Raw genomic sequence first — 20301 nt, 5'->3', positions numbered from 1 at the left:
CGTTTTACCAGTTCCAATGTCTTCAAAACTCCCTTGTGGCCCGCCAAGGGCTGATCATGGAACTTTCGAATGGTCTCCTCTTGTAGTTTCTCTCCAGGGACAAACATTTTCCCGTGAAAATAAGGTTTCCCATTTTCCACTAGCCGATCTGGACCCTTATTCTCCCAATTCGTGTATTCATCTTTTTTGAATTCCAAGACTATCTTCTCTTCCAACTCGTCCTCTACAGTTACTGCAACGATCTTTTCCGCAGGGATGAGGAATTTCTCAATTTTCTCCTCAGAATTCTCTCCCACATTTAGTCGAGAGAGGGCATCAGCCTTTCCGTTGGTTACACCTGGCTTGTACGTGAGAACAAAATCATAATCAGCAAAGAATAAAGACCATCGAAGCTGCCTCGGGGTCAAGGTTCGCGCAGACTTAAGGAACTGCAAATTCCTATGGTCTGTAAACACAGTTACCACATGCCTGGCTCCCAACAAATAATGTCGCCACTCAAGAAACGCCACCTTTACTGCCAGCAACTCCTTGTCAGCTATAGCATAGTTTATTTCGGCTGCAGTAAGTTTTCGAGAGTAAAAGGCGACTGGATGAAGTTGCCCCGTCTTCTTATGGCGTTGAGACAAAACTCCCCCAATGGCCAGATTGGAGGCATCTGCCTCTACAAAAAATGGTTCCAACGGATCCGGGTGTTGCAAGATGGGCGCCGAGACAAAGGATTCTTTGAGGAATTGAAAAGCGCTTTCTGCGTCTGTTCCCCATAAAAACTTTTCGTTCTTCTGCAGCAAGCGAGTAATGGGGCTCACCTTTTCTGAAAAATTCTGGATGAATCGCCGATAAAAATTGGCGAACCCTAAAAAACTCTGGATTTCTTTCACTGAACTTGGAGCTGGCCAATCTCGGATCGCCTTGAGTTTGGATTCATCCATGGAAACTCCCTCTGGGGAGAGTATGTATCCCAAAAACTCCACCTTGGTTGCATGAAACACACATTTCTCCAACTTCACAAAGAGTTGATTCTCCAACAGACATTCCAAAATGGCACGTACATGCTGGATATGTTCCTCGGTACTTTTCGAAAAAATAAGAATATCATCAATATACACCACTGCGAAGCGGTCCAAAAATTCACGAAGGATGTCATTCACAAAATTTTTAAATGCCGCTGGCGCATTGCACAACCCAAAAGGCATGACCTGGTATTCGAAAAGCCCATAACGAGTTCTGAAAGCCGTCTTCCACTCGTCTCCTTCTGCCATCCGGACCAAGTGGTAAGCCCCCCTCAAATCCAATTTAGTGTAGATCTGGGCCTCCTTCACCTGATCCAAAAGTTCTGAGATAAGTGGCAACGGGTATCGATTCTTTTTGGTCACCAGATTCAAGGCCCTATAGTCTATACAAGTCCTCAGACTTTTGTCTTTCTTCGGAATAAAGAAAAGAGGAGAGGAAACTGGGGATTGAGAGGGCCTAATGAATCCGTTAGCCAAGTTTTCGTCTAGGTATTCTTTCAAATGCAGATTTTCAGATTCCGAGAGAGCATATATGCGACTACAAGGGAGCGAGGCTCCTGGTTCCAACTCAATTTTGCAGTCATATTCCCGATGGGGAGGAAGCCTCTGCGCCCCTCGCTCATCAAAAACGGCTTTTAAATCTTGATACTGTGCAGGAATTTCGGGGAGTTCCACCAAACAGATTACTTGTGGTTGATTGGCCAAACAGTACGTTTCGCTCGACTCCGTCTTCACAGGATGGGAGTGGAAACAATGCTCCAGACAGAAATCTGAGGTCAAATCTACAGTTCTCCTAGTCCAGTCAATCTTCGGATTGTGCTCAGTTAACCAAGGCAGACCCAAAATCAGTTGGAATTGAGGAGCATCAATTAAACTGAATCGAAGATAACTCTTATGCTCTCCAGGGCCAATCACTGAGATGGCTTCTGTATCGAAGGCTATCGGACCGGAAGATAAAGGGGTTCCATCCACAGCTCGTACTGGTTCCGGCTTTTCCTTCCTAACAAAGTTAATGCCCAATCTTTTTGCAAACAGAATATCGCAAAAGTTTCCGGTAGCTCCAGAATCAATCATGATTGCTACATTTGCACTTTGTTCTTTTCCAAAAATTATTTGACAAGATAGGATGAGATGAGGTGCCGATAACTGCATGGTGTTTGACAATGACTGAATTAAAGGAGTTGTCTTACATTCGGCTTCCACCAGGGCAACCCCGTCTACTGGTGAAGCTTGTCTTTTACCCATGTCGATGTCTTGGGTCTGCGTGGACACTCCTTGACGAAATGCCCAGAACCTCCACAGTACATACATAACTTGCCTTGTCTTCTCTTTTCCCGTTCCTCTGTACTAAGCGGTCCCCAGACGGTTCCAATTTGCATTGGTTCCTCTACTGTAACTTCTTCCTTGGACTTAACACTCTCAGGCCGCATGCGATCAAATCTTGGAGGAAAGGTTCGAGTTTCTTTTCGTCGCTCCTGACGCCTCTCAGATTGCCTCTGGTCTATTTGAAGTACTAAGTCTATTAGTTCTGAGACGTCGGTGGGTCTCTTAGGAATCTGGGAGAGTCCATCCTTCAGTTCGTCACGTAGACCTCTGTAAAAAATTGCTGCTCTTTTTTCTGAAGGCCAATTTGTCTCCACAATAAGCTTATTGTACTGCGCTAAGTATGCCACCAACTCTCGATTTCCTTGCTTTAAATCCAGTAGCTCATTGTCTGTGGTTTGAGAGATTGCTCTCCTATCAAATATTCGTAAGAATTCTGTCTTGAATGCCTGAAAATTGTACAACACTGGATCATTTGTAGACACCAAAAGGCAATGACCAAGAAGCGGCATCTCCACTCAGGTACGACAGCATGAACGCCACCTTGGATTGATCTTCTTTGAAAATTATTGGCTTGCAGAGATAGTGCAAAGAACACTGAGTGACAAAAACCTGTGCCTTATTTGGGTCACCCAGAAATCTTTCGGGAGGGGCTAGTGGAATAGTGGGGGACATGGCATGCACTACCTGTGTGGAAAACTCACTAGTGGAAGGCGAAGGGTTAAAGGTTTGTGACTTAGAACCCCCAAAATCAGGACTGGGACTAACCGTGAGTTCATTTATCTTTTGACGAAGAAAACTAGTCTCCCGATTAGATTTCCTAACCTCCTCTCTGGTTTCTATCAACTGTTTTTGTAAGTCTTCTAAAATGGATCCCAAGGCTTTTAGGTCGAGTCCTTCGGCCATGACACCCAAGCGGAAAATTCAGCTGGCACTTCAATCTGTCAGAAGGTACCTGAAGATTCCGGCTCCGCTGGAGTGTCTGACCCAAGGAGATGCTAAACTCCCAATTCCCCTTCACCACTGTGCCGGATTTCTCTTGCAACAGTGATAACGGGGAAAGGGGAAGTGGATAACAAACAGAGAGACTGCTCACACATATATCTTCTCCCGCTCAAGGAATGGTGTAAGGTTATTCTGTAAAACATAAGGACAACATTACTAAGTTCTGACTTCTCTATACTCTAGTTCCTAAAAACTCTCTCCAAGGAAACCTGACCTCAATTACCTGTGTGAGTGTGAGCTTTAGCTGCTCTCTTATAGGTCTTTATTACTCAACTGTGTAGATGATGATAGATGAACTGACCAGTTGAACAGGAGAAGTTGAAGGTAGTAGAACTGCCCAGTGCACAGGAGAAGTTGGTGGTACACAAGAATATATATATATATTTTTATCTACATGAAGTAACAATCCTTGAATTGAGTTAGCAGCTCCTGTTATATATATGTTTCACCAAAAGTTCCAAGAAGGCAATGAAAGTTTATCGCTGTCAACTTAGTGCAAGTCTTTAAATACGCTCAATGAACTCTGTGAATCAGCAACAGGAATACAGTTCTGAAATTAATAAACTGGTTCGAGCTCACCGACTAGAGGCTGCTAGCCGCTTTTGAAGGCTCACAGAGAAACGGGTCACAGGAATACTCAGCGCTCGAGGAACAGCTGACTGAAGATGAAGAAGCCGCTCCAGACGACCCAAAGTGAAGACTCGAAAATCTATGAGTGGGGACGGGGAGTAGCGAACTAGGCTGAGGGAAAAGGAGAAGCCTCGTTAGAGTCCGAGAGGCTCGAGGGAAAATAACGGGAGAAACTGGTGCAGCCGGAAAAGCCGCCGGGCTCTATGAAATTCCTCAGGAAGGAGAAAGGACCTATGGAAACTCCTAACCTGACTGAACAAATACTCTTTAGCTATGAATAATAACTTTGAGAGAGCGCGAAAGAATACGTTCGCCTCTCAGGGATAATACCGTTGAAGTGCGCCGTTGTTCGAACGCTCGCGCTCCAAGTCAAAGGGACCGCGTTCTTAAGCAAACACTAGAACGCTAACTGGTTCCCCAATTCTGGCAACAGGGAAGTGAATGTTCCAAGGCGAAACGATAATTCGCCACTAGCATTGTCCAGTTGAGGGAAGGGGGTGAGTGCTTGATGATGGAGAAAATCTGCGAAGAACTGCCTGCCCTGGGTCCAATCCTGACACGTTCCCATTCTAACTCTATGGTAACTCGCGTGTGTGTAAAGACACTGCACACGCAACCCGTGGGCCTCCTGCTCCTTATCTTTTGGTAGTACAGCGTAGCCCCAGTGATTCTCCAGGCCCTAGGCCTATCCTTTGTTCGTGACGTGGTTCTTATACCACTATTTTAGTATATGGTTTGAAGTGCCCCTAGGGCATTACTGTATTTTGTGCAACTTATTGTATGATAATTGAGTATCTTGTTATGTGCTTGTGCCTCTGACCTCATAAAGGGTTCAGAGGATTAATTTAGTAATAAATACATATATATTTTACTCGAACGAGTCAACCTAGCAGGTTGCGAGGCAGGTATCTTTAGCATAAACATTGATGGGAGCACGACGATCAAGGGTCTGCTAGTCTATCGCCCTCCAGGACCTATGTCCAGATTCAAAGGGAATCTTTTAGAGTGTGTGACTGAATCAGCGATCAGGAGGGATAAGTTTCTATTGTTAGGAGACCTAAACACACATCTTGACGACCCAGCAGATAAAGGAGCGGTGGAGTTCCGGGATGAACTTCACACCCTACAGCTGGAACTAAAGGGGCTGCTTCCTACACATAATCGCGGGCATCTGCTTGATCCTATATTTGCAAACTGGGAGGATGTTTCAGTTGCTCCTCCAGTGCCCCTGCCTTGGACAGACCATTTTTTGGTCCCATTTGCCATCTTCCTGCCCAAATATAAAGCCAGCGCCCCCACCCCTCTCAATTATCCTCGGCGTAGGTGGGCAAGATTTTCCCTACAAAACTTTAATACGGCCCTAACGGCGGAAGGTCCTCCAGGAGGCAATGATGTGAATACAGCGAATAGGTTGCTTAACGACCGTATTACTGCTGCTTTGGACTGCACAGCCCCGCTGGGACGTCCAACCAAGGGGGCACAGAGACAAAGAACGGCCCCCTGGTTTGGCGAGGTGCTGCGCTGTGCCAAAAGGGACTGTAAACGTGCAGAAAGGCAGTGGAGAGTGGCATACGACGACCGGATGAAAGAGGCCTATCTCGTTAAGAGACGTGCCTATCACAACAAGATACGGATAGAGAAGGCCACATACTATGCTGACAGAATCCACGAGGCAGAGAACTCGTCCAGGGAACTGTTCAGCATATATAAAACCCTGGCTACCCCTAAAACCTCTACCTTGGAGGATGACCACTCAGTAGCAGCATGTAATCGCATTGCGAACTACTTCGGAGATAAAGTCTCCAAGATTTACTCCGCTTTTCCCCTTATACCTCCTGCAGCGGAAATGTCAGCAGACTTATTGAGTGATGAAGCCGATCACAATCTACTACTTAATTTTACCACCCCTCCACCGGTGGATTTAGTTGGGATTTGCAGATCTGTTAAATCTGGCTCTCCTCGGGATCCCGCCTCTCCAAAGAGGCTGGGAGACAGTCTGGAAACATTAGAACCCTATATCAGACATCTGCTAGACATCTCCTTTTCATCCAGTTCCATACCAGAGGACTGGAAACAGGCTGTGGTGCTCCCCTTACGCAAGAAGCCCAACATTAGCGCCGAGAAGCTAGAGAATCTTCGTCCCATATCCTTGCTGCCTTATTTTTCTAAGATCGCGGAGAAAGTGGCAAATAAGCAGCTAATGAAATTTGTGGAAGAAAGTAACCTCCTTCACCCTACGCAATTCGGGTTTCGGCCGCGTCACTCTACGGAGTCTGCCCTTCTTAGGGCTACCGAAACCCTCAGGCAAGGTGCTGATGAGGGACAAACCATGGCCTTAATCCTCCTGGACCTCAGCGCCGCGTTCGACACTGTAGCACATTCCATCTTGCTACAGTGTCTGAGCAAAGGCGGGGTGAGAGGGGCAGCATTGAAGTGGATTTATTCATTTCTTACAGGCCGGGGTTTCCAAGTGAGGCAGGGTGACCATTACTCTGAGTGCATCTCTCTGGATCAGGGGGTGCCGCAGGGCTCGTCCCTGAGCCCTACTCTTTTTAATCTTTATGTCGCCCCGATTGCTACCTTGGTAGAGAGCTATGGCCTCCAAATGGTATCATATGCCGACGACATGCAGTTGGTCATCTCCCTATCACGTACCCCCGGTCCCTCGGCGGACATCTTCAGAGCTTGCATGCAAGATCTCGCGGCCTGGATGTCCGCCAATTGCCTCAAACTCAACGGAGGCAAGACCGAGGTACTGGTAGTGGGGGGAAGCCAATCAGCGTGGACGTCGGCGTGGTGGCCACCGTGCTTGGGCCCACTACCTGCCCCTTGCCAGAAAGCAAAGAACCTGGGCATTTGGTTTGATTCTGACCTTGCCTTCGGTCCTCAGATCAATCAGGTGGTTGGATCATGTTTTGGGACCCTTAAAAGTCTCAGGAAGGTATTAAAATTCTTACCTATCAGAGCCCGCCAAACTCTGGTGCATGCACTAGTCACGTCAAAGATGGATTACGGCAATCTTCTCTACTTGGGAACCTTGGAAAAGAACCTGAGCCGTCTCCAGGTTCTCCAGAATGCCGCTGCTAGACTAGTGCTTAGACTACCTAGAAGAGCGGGCTCCGCAGCAGCCCTCCGGTCTCTGCACTGGCTCCCGATTCGCAGCAGGGTGGAATTCAAAGCCCTGTGCACGTGCCACCGGATCATCAACGGGAGAGCTCTGCTCCCTTTGAAAGGATTGCTGACACCCTATGAGCCATCTCGCTCTCTGCGATCTTCCGGTTCAGGACTCCTGTCAATTCCCAAGGTGTCCAGAGCCCGGATGGGTGGAAGATCTTTTAGGCTCCTTGCAGCATCCAGATGGAACAAGCTACCAATGGCACTGCGACTAGAACCCTCAGAAACACTCTTCAGAGCCAAGCTGAAGACTGCTCTATTTTCACAGTAATTTTCTGCATTTATCAGTCTGGTACACATTAGCTCATTAGCGCGGGGACACGCCGCTGTGCGTCACCAAGCGCTCTACAAAACCCCCTAAATAGAAATAGAAATAGAAAAATATATATAACCTGTATGGTGTCCTTTCACTTGGTATTAAAGGAATTGCATATGGTAAAACAACTGTCTTCACATGCCCTCTTGAGTTTAGCCTAAGACTGCTTTGTCCATGCTACCACTAGGATAGCTGGTCTATAAGGTTGACTTTACAACCATCACCATAAGGGTTGTTTGGACTGATACAGGGTGCCCACTAGAATAGTGGACATCACATATCTGGCCAACTTCTCCCATTGAATACTTCATTAATGTTGATTCAAAACCACATGTAAAGCCAAAGGCCAATTTGTTTACAAAATTGGAGTGTATAGTGCATTGTTGGGCACTACTTTTTCAAATAATTTATTTTTAGAATATTCTACTAATTCAACATTTATTGGCAAGTATGAGTGAAATTAAGATGATCTTTAAGAAACCACTGGCTTATAATGCATAGTGTTATACATCTAAATGCCGTCACCACACTGAATTTGGCAGTACCTGAATTGATATGAATGCTACTGAATTGAATTTTGGGAATTGATAGGTTTGTATAGCATGATTTTAAAGTCCAGCTGGAACGCCTTCTTCTGAATCTTAGTCAGTGGTCCACTTTATTTGTTTTATTTATTTACGAAGTGTTGTATAGCGCTAGCCTGATCAGAGGGTAACGGAGCGCTTCACAACAGTTACAGAGCAGAACAAACGAGAGCATAACATATTACAATAAAGCAAGCAAAAGAGAGCAGAACATATTGCTACGGTCCTAATTGCAAGTTGGCAAAACGCTATTCCTGTATGGCAGTGGTTTCCAAACTGTGGTCCGGGGAACCCTGGCAGTCCACGACTACTTAGCAAATGAAATAATATTAGATTACTAAAGTTTATATGAATAAAGAAGGTAAATGTACTATTGACATTTTCTCCATATACTGTAAATGTGAAGGAATTTAAAATTGGAGACTACAAATTTAATTTGTATCCTCAGATTGATTTGTCAGAGCAGTGCAAGTACATCAAACAGAATATAGTATGGATGTTTGGTCTCAATTGAATTTAGAAAAGCTCCAACTTTCATATTAAAATAAATTGTGATTTAAAAAAATATATATTTATGTGTTTGTGAATTAAATAAAATGTATCATTATTTGTGTATTTGTTTGAATGTTTTTTCCGTATTTTTTTGTATTGTTTTGCGGTTCAAATCATCGACAATGTTTAGACTGGGGCTCTCGGCTAGCACTCATGACTCTATGAGGGGTCCCAGGATTCCAATAATGATTCAATGGGGGTCCCCGGGTTCCAGTAATGATTAATCCCCAGAAGTCAAAAGGTTGAGAACCACTGCTGTATGGAATTCCGCTCCACTTAGAAGCAGGAAGACCAGACCTGATTTCACTGCTCAGAACAGTCAACCAATAAAAGCACTTGAAGCTTTGGCTACAAAAGTAACCAAGTGTCTTCCCTAACATGTTTTTTTCCAACAAGGATGAGCATCTTTTTACTTCTCCCCATGCCCTGTCAAAGCCATCCATCTACCTAACCTGGCATCCGCACCCCTCTCCTCCCCTTTTCACAGTTACCATCTGCTTGGTGCAGTTAGGTAAATGTGAGTTGTTAATCCTTGTGAATCAGGGAAAACCATGCAGATATATGCCTAGGGCCTGATTTAGATCTTGACAGACGGGTTACTCTGTCACAATGGTGACAGAAATCCTGTCCACCTAAAAATAAATTCCATTATGTCCCCCTAGATCTAAATAAGAACCTTTGTTTCTGTTCAAGACCCTTCTGAAAGGATTTTGCTGTCTGAATCTGGTCGCTAGAGGAGTACGGAGGACTGACCTTTGCCACCGCCTTCATCTTTTCCACGACTCGCCGGACCCGCTTCGCGGGTCCCGCAGCGCGTCGTTTGCCTTAGGAGGCTGCAGTGAGGTTTCCAGGAGGAGCGCGAGGACAGGCGAGTGAACCAGCGGGGCTGCGAGCACACGCAGGGACTCCAGTGTCCAGGAGCCCCTGCGCGCCCAACCAGCAACACCTGGGCTGCTCTCCCCGCTGGCCACGCCCCCCGCCTATCAGCCAATGAACACACAGCTGTAGAGCCATAAGGAGTGCAGTATCCCCGCTCCGCGGGAGCGAGCGGGAGCGACCGGGAGAAGCCCGGGACAAGGGCGGGACCGTCTGTGGCCGTCCGTGGTCGGACAAGGTTGGGTTGGGCCCAGAACCCTGGTTAAAACCACTTTTAGTACTATACCATTTCTGTCTGTGTGGTATTCAGCCCTATTGTATTTAATAGAGAGGGGCTGTATTGGTATTTTTAGGTGGCATAGTGGATGTATTAATATTTATATTATATTCTATTTTATATATTATCCCACGCAGCCAGCACACATGGCGTTAAGATCTGGGAAACAACGTCTAGTACACATTCAAACCTCTAAGGGTGTTGTTTCCGGTCCCCTTGATGCTTTTATCTCTAGAGCGACAGGAATCCTAGAAAAGGAAATAGAAATGGTAGAGCACAGACTGTCCCTGGATTTAGTTACTGGGAAGCGTTCTTCAATTGGCACTCTAGCCCATGTTAAAAGCCCCGTAACAAACGCAGCTTTTAATTGTATTTCTACTACAGAGACAGAGGCGATAGTCCATATAGATGGCAATGGAGCTATCTCTTCCCCACCCCATGATAACAGAGAACTGAACCCTCATACCAATCAGTCAAGCTATGAGGACGATAGTCAGTATATTGAGGATGATGAGTGTAGCCCGTCTGATGCATCCAGTCTTTTGTTCCCACTCCCCCCACCCCCCCAGTGTGCCCAACTTGCTACAAGATAACATAAACCCAACATCCCGGAAAAGAAAATACGTTTCTAGCCCACAGGGCGAAAAGGTCCAAAAACAACCCAAAATTGATCCTACCCATAGGGTGGGACTTCAGCTGTTAACAATAAAAATTCCCTATTAGGGGCTAAACCCGCTGCCACTCTGACCACTGCCAGTAGAGCGCCCACAAAGGATAATCAGAGGGATAAACGCCCATTAACTGGTAATAATGCCGCAGCGAAACATCCCGTGTCGAACGGCCCTCTAAACCATACAAATATTACTTCTGTGCAATTACCAATAATGGGTAAAGACCAAAATACCTCACAACCGTCTAGGTTTCAGAGGTCGGAGAATCGAAAAACACGACCAACACCTAGAGTTAACTTACCACCAGAAGCGTCCCAATACACCATTGTTTTGACTGGGGTGGCCCCCTTAAAAGATGGTACTAAGGAGTCACAAGGGGACTTGCGGAACAAGGTCATATTTTGGTTAAATAAACACCGTCCCCTCCCCCCCTCATCACCAACCGAAATCCTGTATGTAAGGAGAGTTGATTGGGTGGGTAAAGGTTTAAAAGATCTAGAAGGGGATTGTATTTTGATTTCTTTTAAAGACCCTTGGGTGGTGGACAGAATTCAAAGGAAAGCCAGATTTGCCCGCCTGGGTGATGTTCAGACCCTGTCCCTCGGCTACTTCTATCCCCACACCCATATTAACTACCAAATGGGCTCCAATCAGTGGAAAACGAGGGGGGGAGGTTTCGAGAGCCAATAACACCCTATCCCCAACAGTACCCCCCGCTCTTTAACCACTTTGAGGCATTGTCTGATTTAGAGTGGATTGATTGACTGTTTGCATCCAGCTTGTCACCTAACCTGTCTATAGAGAATGGGGAAGCAGTGCAATACCCACCTAACCCTGTTTTGGAACTAAATATGGATCACCAGCCTATGTCTAATAAGAAAGTTAGAATACCGGCCGCGTCAGCTGGGGCAAAGACGCAGACTGCTAAGATAGTAGAAAAGAGAGTCAGTATTGGGCCAACAAGTGTTAGTTCACCTAATACCTATTCCCCTGCCAATGTCAGCATCAACCCTGTAGAAACTGATTCTCTGATATCTAACTTTGTGTCCTGGAATGTAGCCGGAGTAAAGTCCCGCTTGGACTCCGAAGATTGGTTAGAGTTCATTGACAAACAAGAGGTTGTGCTACTCCAAGAAACTTGGGCTACAGTACCCACACACAGAGTCGGGTTTATAAACTTTTTTAAGCCCGCAATAAAGAGCAATAAAGGGCGTGCTTCAGGGGGACTGACAACGTGGGTAAAACAGGCCTGGGGTTATTCAGTTTCTGAATTGTATGTGGATAATCCTGACATCTTGGCAATTAGGTTGCGCAAGGCAGGGGGCCAGGATATGCTTATTATTAACATTTATTCTCGTGGCCTTCCTGGTGGGCGATGTCCCCAGTTGATAGGTGTCCTAGACCACCTTTTAACTGGTTTGAATAAAGGTACTTTCATTATGATAGCTGGTGATATAAATTGCACTATCGAGCCACTCTATCTGCCTGAGGACAATTGGGGATTTGCAGAGGACGCAACATGGAAAATCCCGGAGCTAACGAATGGAACTCTTGTTAAAGCAACGGAGGCCGCCCTGAGCTGGACTGCCTTTTGTCTTACTTGGGGGTTAAGGGCCGTAAATGGCCGTACTAAATCAGACATTGGTGCCAACTTCACATTTGACAATGGTGTGAGAAAAAGCCGCATTGACTATATTTTTTTAAAAATGGAATTTTGGAGCCTAATTGTTGATATGGAAATTGTTACGCGCCCGGAAAGCGATCACAATCCCTTGTCCATGAAACTTAAAATATATGATCTAAAAAGGTTGGCGGAACCAGATCCGATGGGGCAAGGGGTTCTGACTCTATCAAATGACCGGAGGAGACTTAAATGGTCCACCATATCAAATGATGCAACTATACAGGCTAATATAGAAAATGTGGTGAAGCTTGCACTAAATAATATGAGGTCTGATGTTGTTGAGAGGGACCAGATTGATTTAGATAAGATTATGGGTATTCATGATAAATGTTTCATCGAGCTTAAACAACTTCTCTCGAAACCCTGTAAGAAAAGCACTGGGCTTTTGCAAGTCCCTAGAGCAAAATGGTATAACAGAGAGTGTAGGGAGGCCCATAGTTCCTTGATTGAGAAAGTGAAATCCAGAAACATGAGCGAAGTAAAGGTGGCCAGGCAAAGGTACAAAAGAGTACAATGGGAAGCTAAGAGGGCATGGGAAGATGACTATTGGACGGACCTTTTGGATGCCAGTAAGTCTAATAATCAGACTAAATTCTGGGACATTGTCAAATGCGGTAAGGATGGTAACTTTCGTACCCCATCCAATAACGTATCCCCTGAAGCCTGGATAAATTATTATTCATCCCAATTCTGCGCAGAGGTTGCCGATCCTCCAATCACACTGAACCTGTTATACGTAATGCCCCCCTGTGATGTGACGATGACCTTCACCGAAACTGAAACGGAGATAGCACTAGGCTTGACAAAGCGGGGGAAAGCCCCTGGGTTGGATCAAATCCCAGCCGATCTGTTTAAGGCTAATACTGCCCTTTAGGTACCTTACTTAACAAGAGCGAGAGGAGCTTGTATCCCCAAAACATGGAAGGGGGCCGAGATTCTGCCTATATACAAAAAGGGAGATAGATCAAACCCGGGTAACTATCGCCCGATCAGTTTAATTGATTGTTTTCAAAAAGTTTTCGCCCGTATGATCTTGGCGAGAGTACAGGGGTGGATGGATCTTGAAAATATACTGTCCCCAATGCAGGCGGGGTTTAGATCCGGTACAAGTACCATCGATCAGGTGCTACGCTTCTGTATGATCTTTTGGAAGGTTGTTACGCTAGGCGGTGGCACCATCTTTGCTGCCTTCATAGATTTGAAGTCAGCATTCGATCTAGTACCGAGGGGAAAGTTATGGCAGGTTCTGAGGGATCTGGGTATGCCGGGGGAATTAGTTGAGTTGATTATCAGATTACATGATGAGAACTACGCCAGGGTAAGGTGGGGAGCTCAAGGTCAATTCACGGACTCGTTCCCAGTAACTCGAGGAGTCCGCCAGGGGTGCGTCCTCGCTCCCACCCTCTTCTTACTTTTTATTGACCAAATAGTTAAATTCTTTATGTCCATAAATACCGATGCTCCATCCTTAGCGGGGACTAAATTTCCTATGTTGATCTTTGCTGACGACACCCTACTCCTATCTAAAACCCGGGGAGGCCTACAGCGGGCCTTAAACCATTTTGAGGAGTTTTGTAAAAAAAATGACCTCCAGATAAACGTGGGTAAAACCAAGTTTATGGTTTCATCCAGGAAAAATCTAATACGCAGTAGCGTACAATTAAATGGGGTCAACTTGGAACAAGTTGAAACCATGACGTACTTGGGGGTCACCCTGGATCGTCGTCTGTCTTGGAAAGATCAAATAGCGACACAGCAATTGAAATTCGCCCAACTGACTGGATGCCTTCTGCGTGAGCAGAAGAAATCCATCACAAAACGGGTTATCCCCGCTTTGAGAATATATGATACCAAAATTAATGCAGCCACACTTTATGGGGCAGAGCTATGGGGGTTTATGGATCTTTCGAGTCTATACAGAACCCAGTGTAGATTTCTTCGTAACCTAGTAGGGTTGCCACAATCAACTCCATCGATCCCTCTCTGTCATGATATGGGTTGTCCCCCAATCATGGATATGGCAAGATATAGAGTAGTGTCTACTTGGAGGCGCTTATGGACCACTGAGGATCTTGTACTGTTTGCAAAAAAGTTAGCAGAAGTAAAGGCTATGTGGGGCTCTGAGCGGATCCCATGGCTCCGCTCGGTGAAAAAGAGCCTGTGTGACATGGGCTTAAACCATCTGTGGGTGTCCCCAGATATTAATAATTTTCCCTCGAAAAAGGAATTCAAGGATTTATTTTGGGCCTCAACCCGCCTCTCCCTGGTACAGGCCTCCAGTTCTGAGGGTCTAACAGGGCGTTTCCTAAGCTTTAAGCTGGATCCAGCCCGTGAGACCTATTGGGATTCCATCACTAGGCCATTAGATAAAAAGCTTTATCATCAATTTCGGGTGGGCTCATTACCCCTGAATTCCTTTACCTCATCCTGGGGTAAAACTCCCTCAAGCTTCTGTAGTTGTTGCCCTAACTATAAAGAAACCGTGGGCCATTTTTTGTTTGCTTGTCCTCAATACACAGAACCCCGCTCCAAGTGGCTAAAACCCCTCTTCAAACGATTACCCTGTAGAAAATCTTCGGATGCAATATGGGCCCTAAAAACAAACACCTCTGAATTCATCGTGATATGTTTGGCCAAATTTTTGGGCTGGGCCTGGGCAATTAGATTCAGAAAGAACCCAACTTCTTCGTAATTACATTCTGTAATGATTTTTGTGTGTCATTATATTTTTGGTATCAGGTTCATTTAATGTCTTGTGGAACCCACTAATGTTTAATAATCTTTTTATTGTGGTTTTAGCCTTAGTATAAATTTGCTAAAATTTTTAAAAATTGGTTTTTTATAATTGTTTGCATGTTGTGGTGGTTTTTTGATTTTCATAAAAATGTTTTTTCTGTCTTTTATGATTTTATTATCGAAATAAAGACATTAAAACCTGAAAACCTGTTCAAGACACCAGTAGATTGTCTGGCAACCTAGTTGCTTAAATAAACACCCAAAAAATAGAATATGCATGTAATATGATGTAAAAACATTTGCCACATGTCGTTTTTAACACTTTTCTAAACATTTTTTTTAACGTTATTTGTTTTGTCGAAACAGGAATTTCGCAGAATACAAGTAGCCAAATCATGTTTACTGAGCACGATTATATCATTGAATTTTCTGACTATCCAGCAGTGCTGAAACCCTCACTAAACTTCACAACCAAGGTAAGACTGGTTTTCATTCTGTTCAGCGAAGGCCATTTCGTTTGTGCTCAATTAATTGTCATGCGAAAGTCTCTGACCTTACAAAAACATGGTGCACTTTGCTCTATATCGTAAAACATACTTTTCTTGATAGATGAACATTGTCTTAAGTGCTACCTAGTGCCTGAGCAGGCTATTTTGTATCATTGGCCTCGCGCCTGATTGGTCGCTTGCCCTTCTGTCCTGCATTCAGTCCATGCTGGCTGCTACAAAGAACAACAAGCCAAGCTGAGCATCAATACATGCTGACTGGGGACAGGCGTGGGTCAGTGACTCTGCCGATTCCCATATGTAAATATATTTAATAGTGCTGCGGGAGGAAGCTCCCAGCTGCTGCTTCTCCATTGTAACCTTAATAATTGCCATTGGTACTATTTCCAGAAACTCCCAGGTCAGATAGTGTTCACCATTAGTTGGTCTCAATGCTCCTTTTTTGTCAATTGCTGGATACGTAATTCTGGGTGATTGCCCTTCAAGAATGCTTGGAATGTTGCTTTTACTATAAAGGCAGAGGTGTATCACAAGGCTTGTCGGGCCAATCACTCCAGGAGGATCCTTAACAGTGCAGGGGGAGGGAGCACACAGGTGGCATCTTAGCATAAGGTCCCCATTGCATTCTGGTGAATGCATTCGGGATAATTTCAGTAACACCGAAGTAAGGAAGTGTTCACCATAAGTTGGCCGACCATTGCTAGTAATGCTGTTCCCATGTTTTTAGATGACTGCCTAAGAAAGTAGCAGTCTCTTCAGGGGTTCCTCCAGCCCACGGTGGAAAGGCCCCGTGGGTAAATCTGGCGCAGCCCTTCCCTTTTCCTGTATCCCCAGCTTGCACGATTAAACTGAACACTTCCAGACATTTATCCCCCGCCCCCCACCATACCCTGCCCACATAAAGCAAACACCTCTGAATCCAATACACATTTAGGGTAATAGGCCTCTATCTAGGGCTGCTGCGCAACTAAAGGAATTCGCTACAATGGGCAAAAGTGAAGATGAGCAAGCAGCACTTAGGTCTGGTGACCGACATGCATGGGCTGACACTTATCCTATTATATAAGCCTGTCTCCAAATGTTCACCTACTCCTGATGCAGCAGAGTGAACAAGCATTTGCAATGCAATAGGTCTCGCAAGAGTTTAAGCTATTGGCATTATAAATGACAATGCCTTTTATTTATTGTTTTAAAAACCAACACGTAAATAAAAGGCATAGTCATTTACTATGCCAATAGCTCAAGCTCTCACAACTGTGATACCTATTGCATTGCAAATGTTGTCCCCCACCAGCAACTCAAAGGAGCTGCGCGACTGATGATTCAATCGACTATCACTGTAGTAGAGCGCCAGCTGGAGGAATCGCCTGATATGACACCCAGCACAAGGAGCCTGGCACAGAAAGAGCAGGAATGAAAATCCCTCTAAATGTCTCCAGTGAACCGGCCAGCAGTAAACGCAGACGAACTGCAGCGGAGGCGGCCAGGAACCCAGCCTACCGCATGGTACTACATTGTCGGATATTCTAGCGCGAGTACAGCCTTTATTAAACAAAGAGGGAGTCCAGGAAATGTTAAATTGATGCACATAATAGTAAACCAGCATATCGAGACAAAATTCACTTTATAATCAATTTTTTTTGCTTCTGCGAAACTTTGCACCTTTACACTCTTAGTAACACCCTAAAGCTGTTTTAACCTATAGAGCCTCTTAAGTGCCACCTTATTTGGGAGGTAATTGTATTTGTACTCGTTTAGCACCTAAATTAAGTGCAAATTAGGCTTGCTCTTGCAACAGTAAATGCAAAAAATTCAACAGTAAACTGCACGAGAGATTTGTGAAAAGGAAACATTGCACACATTAATTCCTGTTTTCTTATACGTGAATTACATTTGACGCTCAAGCACAGCATATACCTAAACAAACATTAGCTGCTGCTGTGCGTTGTTTATGAACCTGCAATTGACATTCAATGCATCATCAGGGGTTCTAAGCGCTATATACATACAATTCAAACACTCTTGTCCAACTGTTTTGGCCTGGAGGCTTGCTACTTCACAACTTTTTTTAATTTAATTTTTTTATAAAACGCCAGCAGATGTGGATGAAGGACTTCACGCTGCAGGAGGAATTTCATACTTGACAGCTGTCCATATCCGATAAAACGTAGGAATTTTAATGTTCGAAAAACACTAATTAGCTTAATGGTGTCGTCACATAAGTCTTTGCCCGTTGATGAAATCACAGGGAGTGTATAAAATACGGATTTCCAAAGATTTACCAAATAAAATTCAAAGCTATTGGCTGTATCGATGCGCCTTTAACAAATCAATTAATGCTGTATGGTAGAAATTAGTTTTGGGAGTAAAAAGCGCGTTGCGTTCGCTAGCAAGACCTAACCAGGCGAAGCAGGGCATGCACTGCGTTCGCTAGCGAGACCTAAAAAGGACACTCTAGAATTTTGACAGCACAAGTAGCAGGGTAGCACCACTGGTCTATAGGGTTAAAGAGCATTCACATTGGCGAAAAAAAACAGGAGTGCACCTCGTATTGAACTAATATTTATTCTCAAGGCACCACAGTATGCAAAAACACATCTTCACCCATTTGTTGTCATAATATGTCTTTACCGCTTTCCTTCCAAATTGTTTAGAGTGGTAATTCTGCATCGTTTTTTGTGCACTTACTATCCTGCTGCAATACTGAGTTTTCCCACTCGGGCTTGTACTAGGGTCGGCTGCACCTTGTGCATTACAACAAGTCCAAGAGGCTCCCAAGAGGCCTAAAAATGCCCAATGTACCAGCTTGGTTTATTGACGAGAAAACCTTTGTTTATCAGTGGCCTACATTTCTAAATGAATGCTCTGTGACCCTTGACAGATGTACACATCACTCAAGGGTGTAATAAAGAGCTTACATGGGTGATAAAGTGTTCCTGTTTATTAATCATTTAAGGAGATGTATATGTTTTATGCATTAGTGTTCCATATAGAGTCTCCTCCTTTAATTAATTGTTCACATTCAAATCATACCTTCCACTACATTACTTGTGCATGTATGTGTTAATCCCCTTTAGTTGTACTCATCCAGCATCTTTGCCCATCTGCCAGGTCATGAGTTGAGGAGGCCGAGTGAACTGTTTAACGACACCTTGGGAATTTGCTTATCCTGGCGGTGTCAGAATTGTTGCAGGACATAAAACCATAGGTATTTGATGGGGTTACATAAGGACAATTGCCCCGACCCCACATTCCTCACAGACTCCATTTGCTAAAGTGCATTCATTGCAAACCACCTCTGTCATAAAGATGCACTCCCAACATACGGTCCAGCTCTCTCAGCAGCCAATCAGCATGCTTTTAAAACGGACTGTGTACCTGAATCACAGATGCACTCAGCCAAGCTTGCATATCATCTTTCATGGCACAGGGGACAATCGGCCGCGGCCGGCAGTGGGAGTACCTGCAGGGCAATGACGTGGGGAGGGGGAGGGGCAGGGTGGGGGGTAGTAATGTATGGATTATGGAGCTTCCCAGGTAAGTAAACATTTAAATAAATAAAACGAATTTCGTTGAGTGCACTGCATCCCCAAATGCGATGCAGTGCGCACAACGATATTCGTTTTATTCATTTAAATGTTTACTTACCTGTAAAACTCCGTAATCCATACATTACTACCCCCCACCCTGCCCCTACCCCTGCCCACGTCACCGCCCTGCAGATACCCCCACTGCCGGCCGTGGCTGGGTACAATTTAGTGTAAACTGTACAATGAGTGTGTATTAGAGGGATTATTTATAAATTGACCATTCTCACATTACGAGACATCACGTAACTCCACACAAGCAGACTTTGCTGATAAAGTACCTGAATTAAATGCTTATCTTTTTTTCCCAACATCGGTTTTCTGCCTCACCCTACTGCTCCTCACCACTTCACATTTACTGCATATCCAGCAAAAGCTACAACAACAGAAACAACAGTTTTTCTCTTCACTCCAGCTTTCTGCACATCTTTTGTCAACCGTACATTTCTTCTTTGCCATTATTTATCATTTTTTCCCTAGCACCAGTGCTACCCATTGGGAGTTGGAAATGTTTCAACTAACCATAGACCCAAAAGGCTAGTTAGCTAGTCTTCTGTTCTGCTACAGTCACAAAAAGCTGAAAGAAGCCAACCTTCTTGAAAGCACAACTGACCAGTTCCAACTGGACTTGCCCTGGGCCCTACTGATGGCTTCCCTTGGAATGAGCCCTGACCCCCCAGTTGATATCCCTAAAGTCATGGGACACTTGGATAAGTGTCGGAGTGTAGTCCTCCAGTCTAATCCTAAAAGCTGGGACTTAGAAATGTTTCCAAGGATTTCTGCCAAAGGAACCAGAGGCTACCACCAGACCATTGCCGAACCGCAGCTGCCAACATCTCATCGCCGGTCAGATTTACCTTTGTGATTTGTCCCACTGAAAGAACTTTGACTTCCAAAAAAGTTTCTACGTCTGAAGGTAGAATATTTCATCAGGCGAAGATGCTGGAAGTGTCCGCCAAAAGTCAGCACCTTTATTTGGACTTCATCCAACAGCTATTTCAGCTGAGATGGAACCCATCTCAGCCAGAACCTGCTGTCATGCCCTCTTGAGGATTTTTTAAACTTCTGTTTCAGAGACTAAATCAGAAGTTGAAACTCCAAACCGGGATAAACTTGTTTTTTGTATCCAACCTGCGCTCAGTTGCGGTTGGCCTTAACTTGTGCCTAGGTACCGGTCAACCATAAGTTGATGCTTAATGCTTTTTTGCACTATTTTAATTTAAAACATCTACAATCCCTATCTCTGGTTCTCTATAACAGATGTTGGTGTTTCTTTTGTCTACTTGCTCTTTTTAAAAAAAATGCCTCTGTTTATATAAATTAGTGTGGGATTTCTACTGTGCCATGCTTTCTACTTTTAACTGTTATGC

General features: G+C 44.7%; 1 protein-coding gene across 1 annotated transcript in view; it reads left to right on the top strand.

Moving 5' to 3' along the window:
* The window catches only part of LOC144762794 (CD109 antigen-like), a 771981-nt gene that overhangs the window by 205897 nt on the left and 545783 nt on the right, over positions 1–20301 (top strand). The window contains exon 10 of the mRNA XM_078648064.1: positions 15205–15314. Coding sequence (XP_078504190.1) covers positions 15205–15314 — 110 coding nt within the window. The remainder of the gene's footprint in view (positions 1–15204; positions 15315–20301) is intronic.

Source organism: Lissotriton helveticus, chromosome 6 (assembly GCF_964261635.1).
Source record: "Lissotriton helveticus chromosome 6, aLisHel1.1, whole genome shotgun sequence".
Lineage (NCBI taxonomy): Eukaryota > Metazoa > Chordata > Amphibia > Caudata > Salamandridae > Lissotriton > Lissotriton helveticus.
This window is presented reverse-complemented; position numbering and strand designations above follow the sequence as displayed.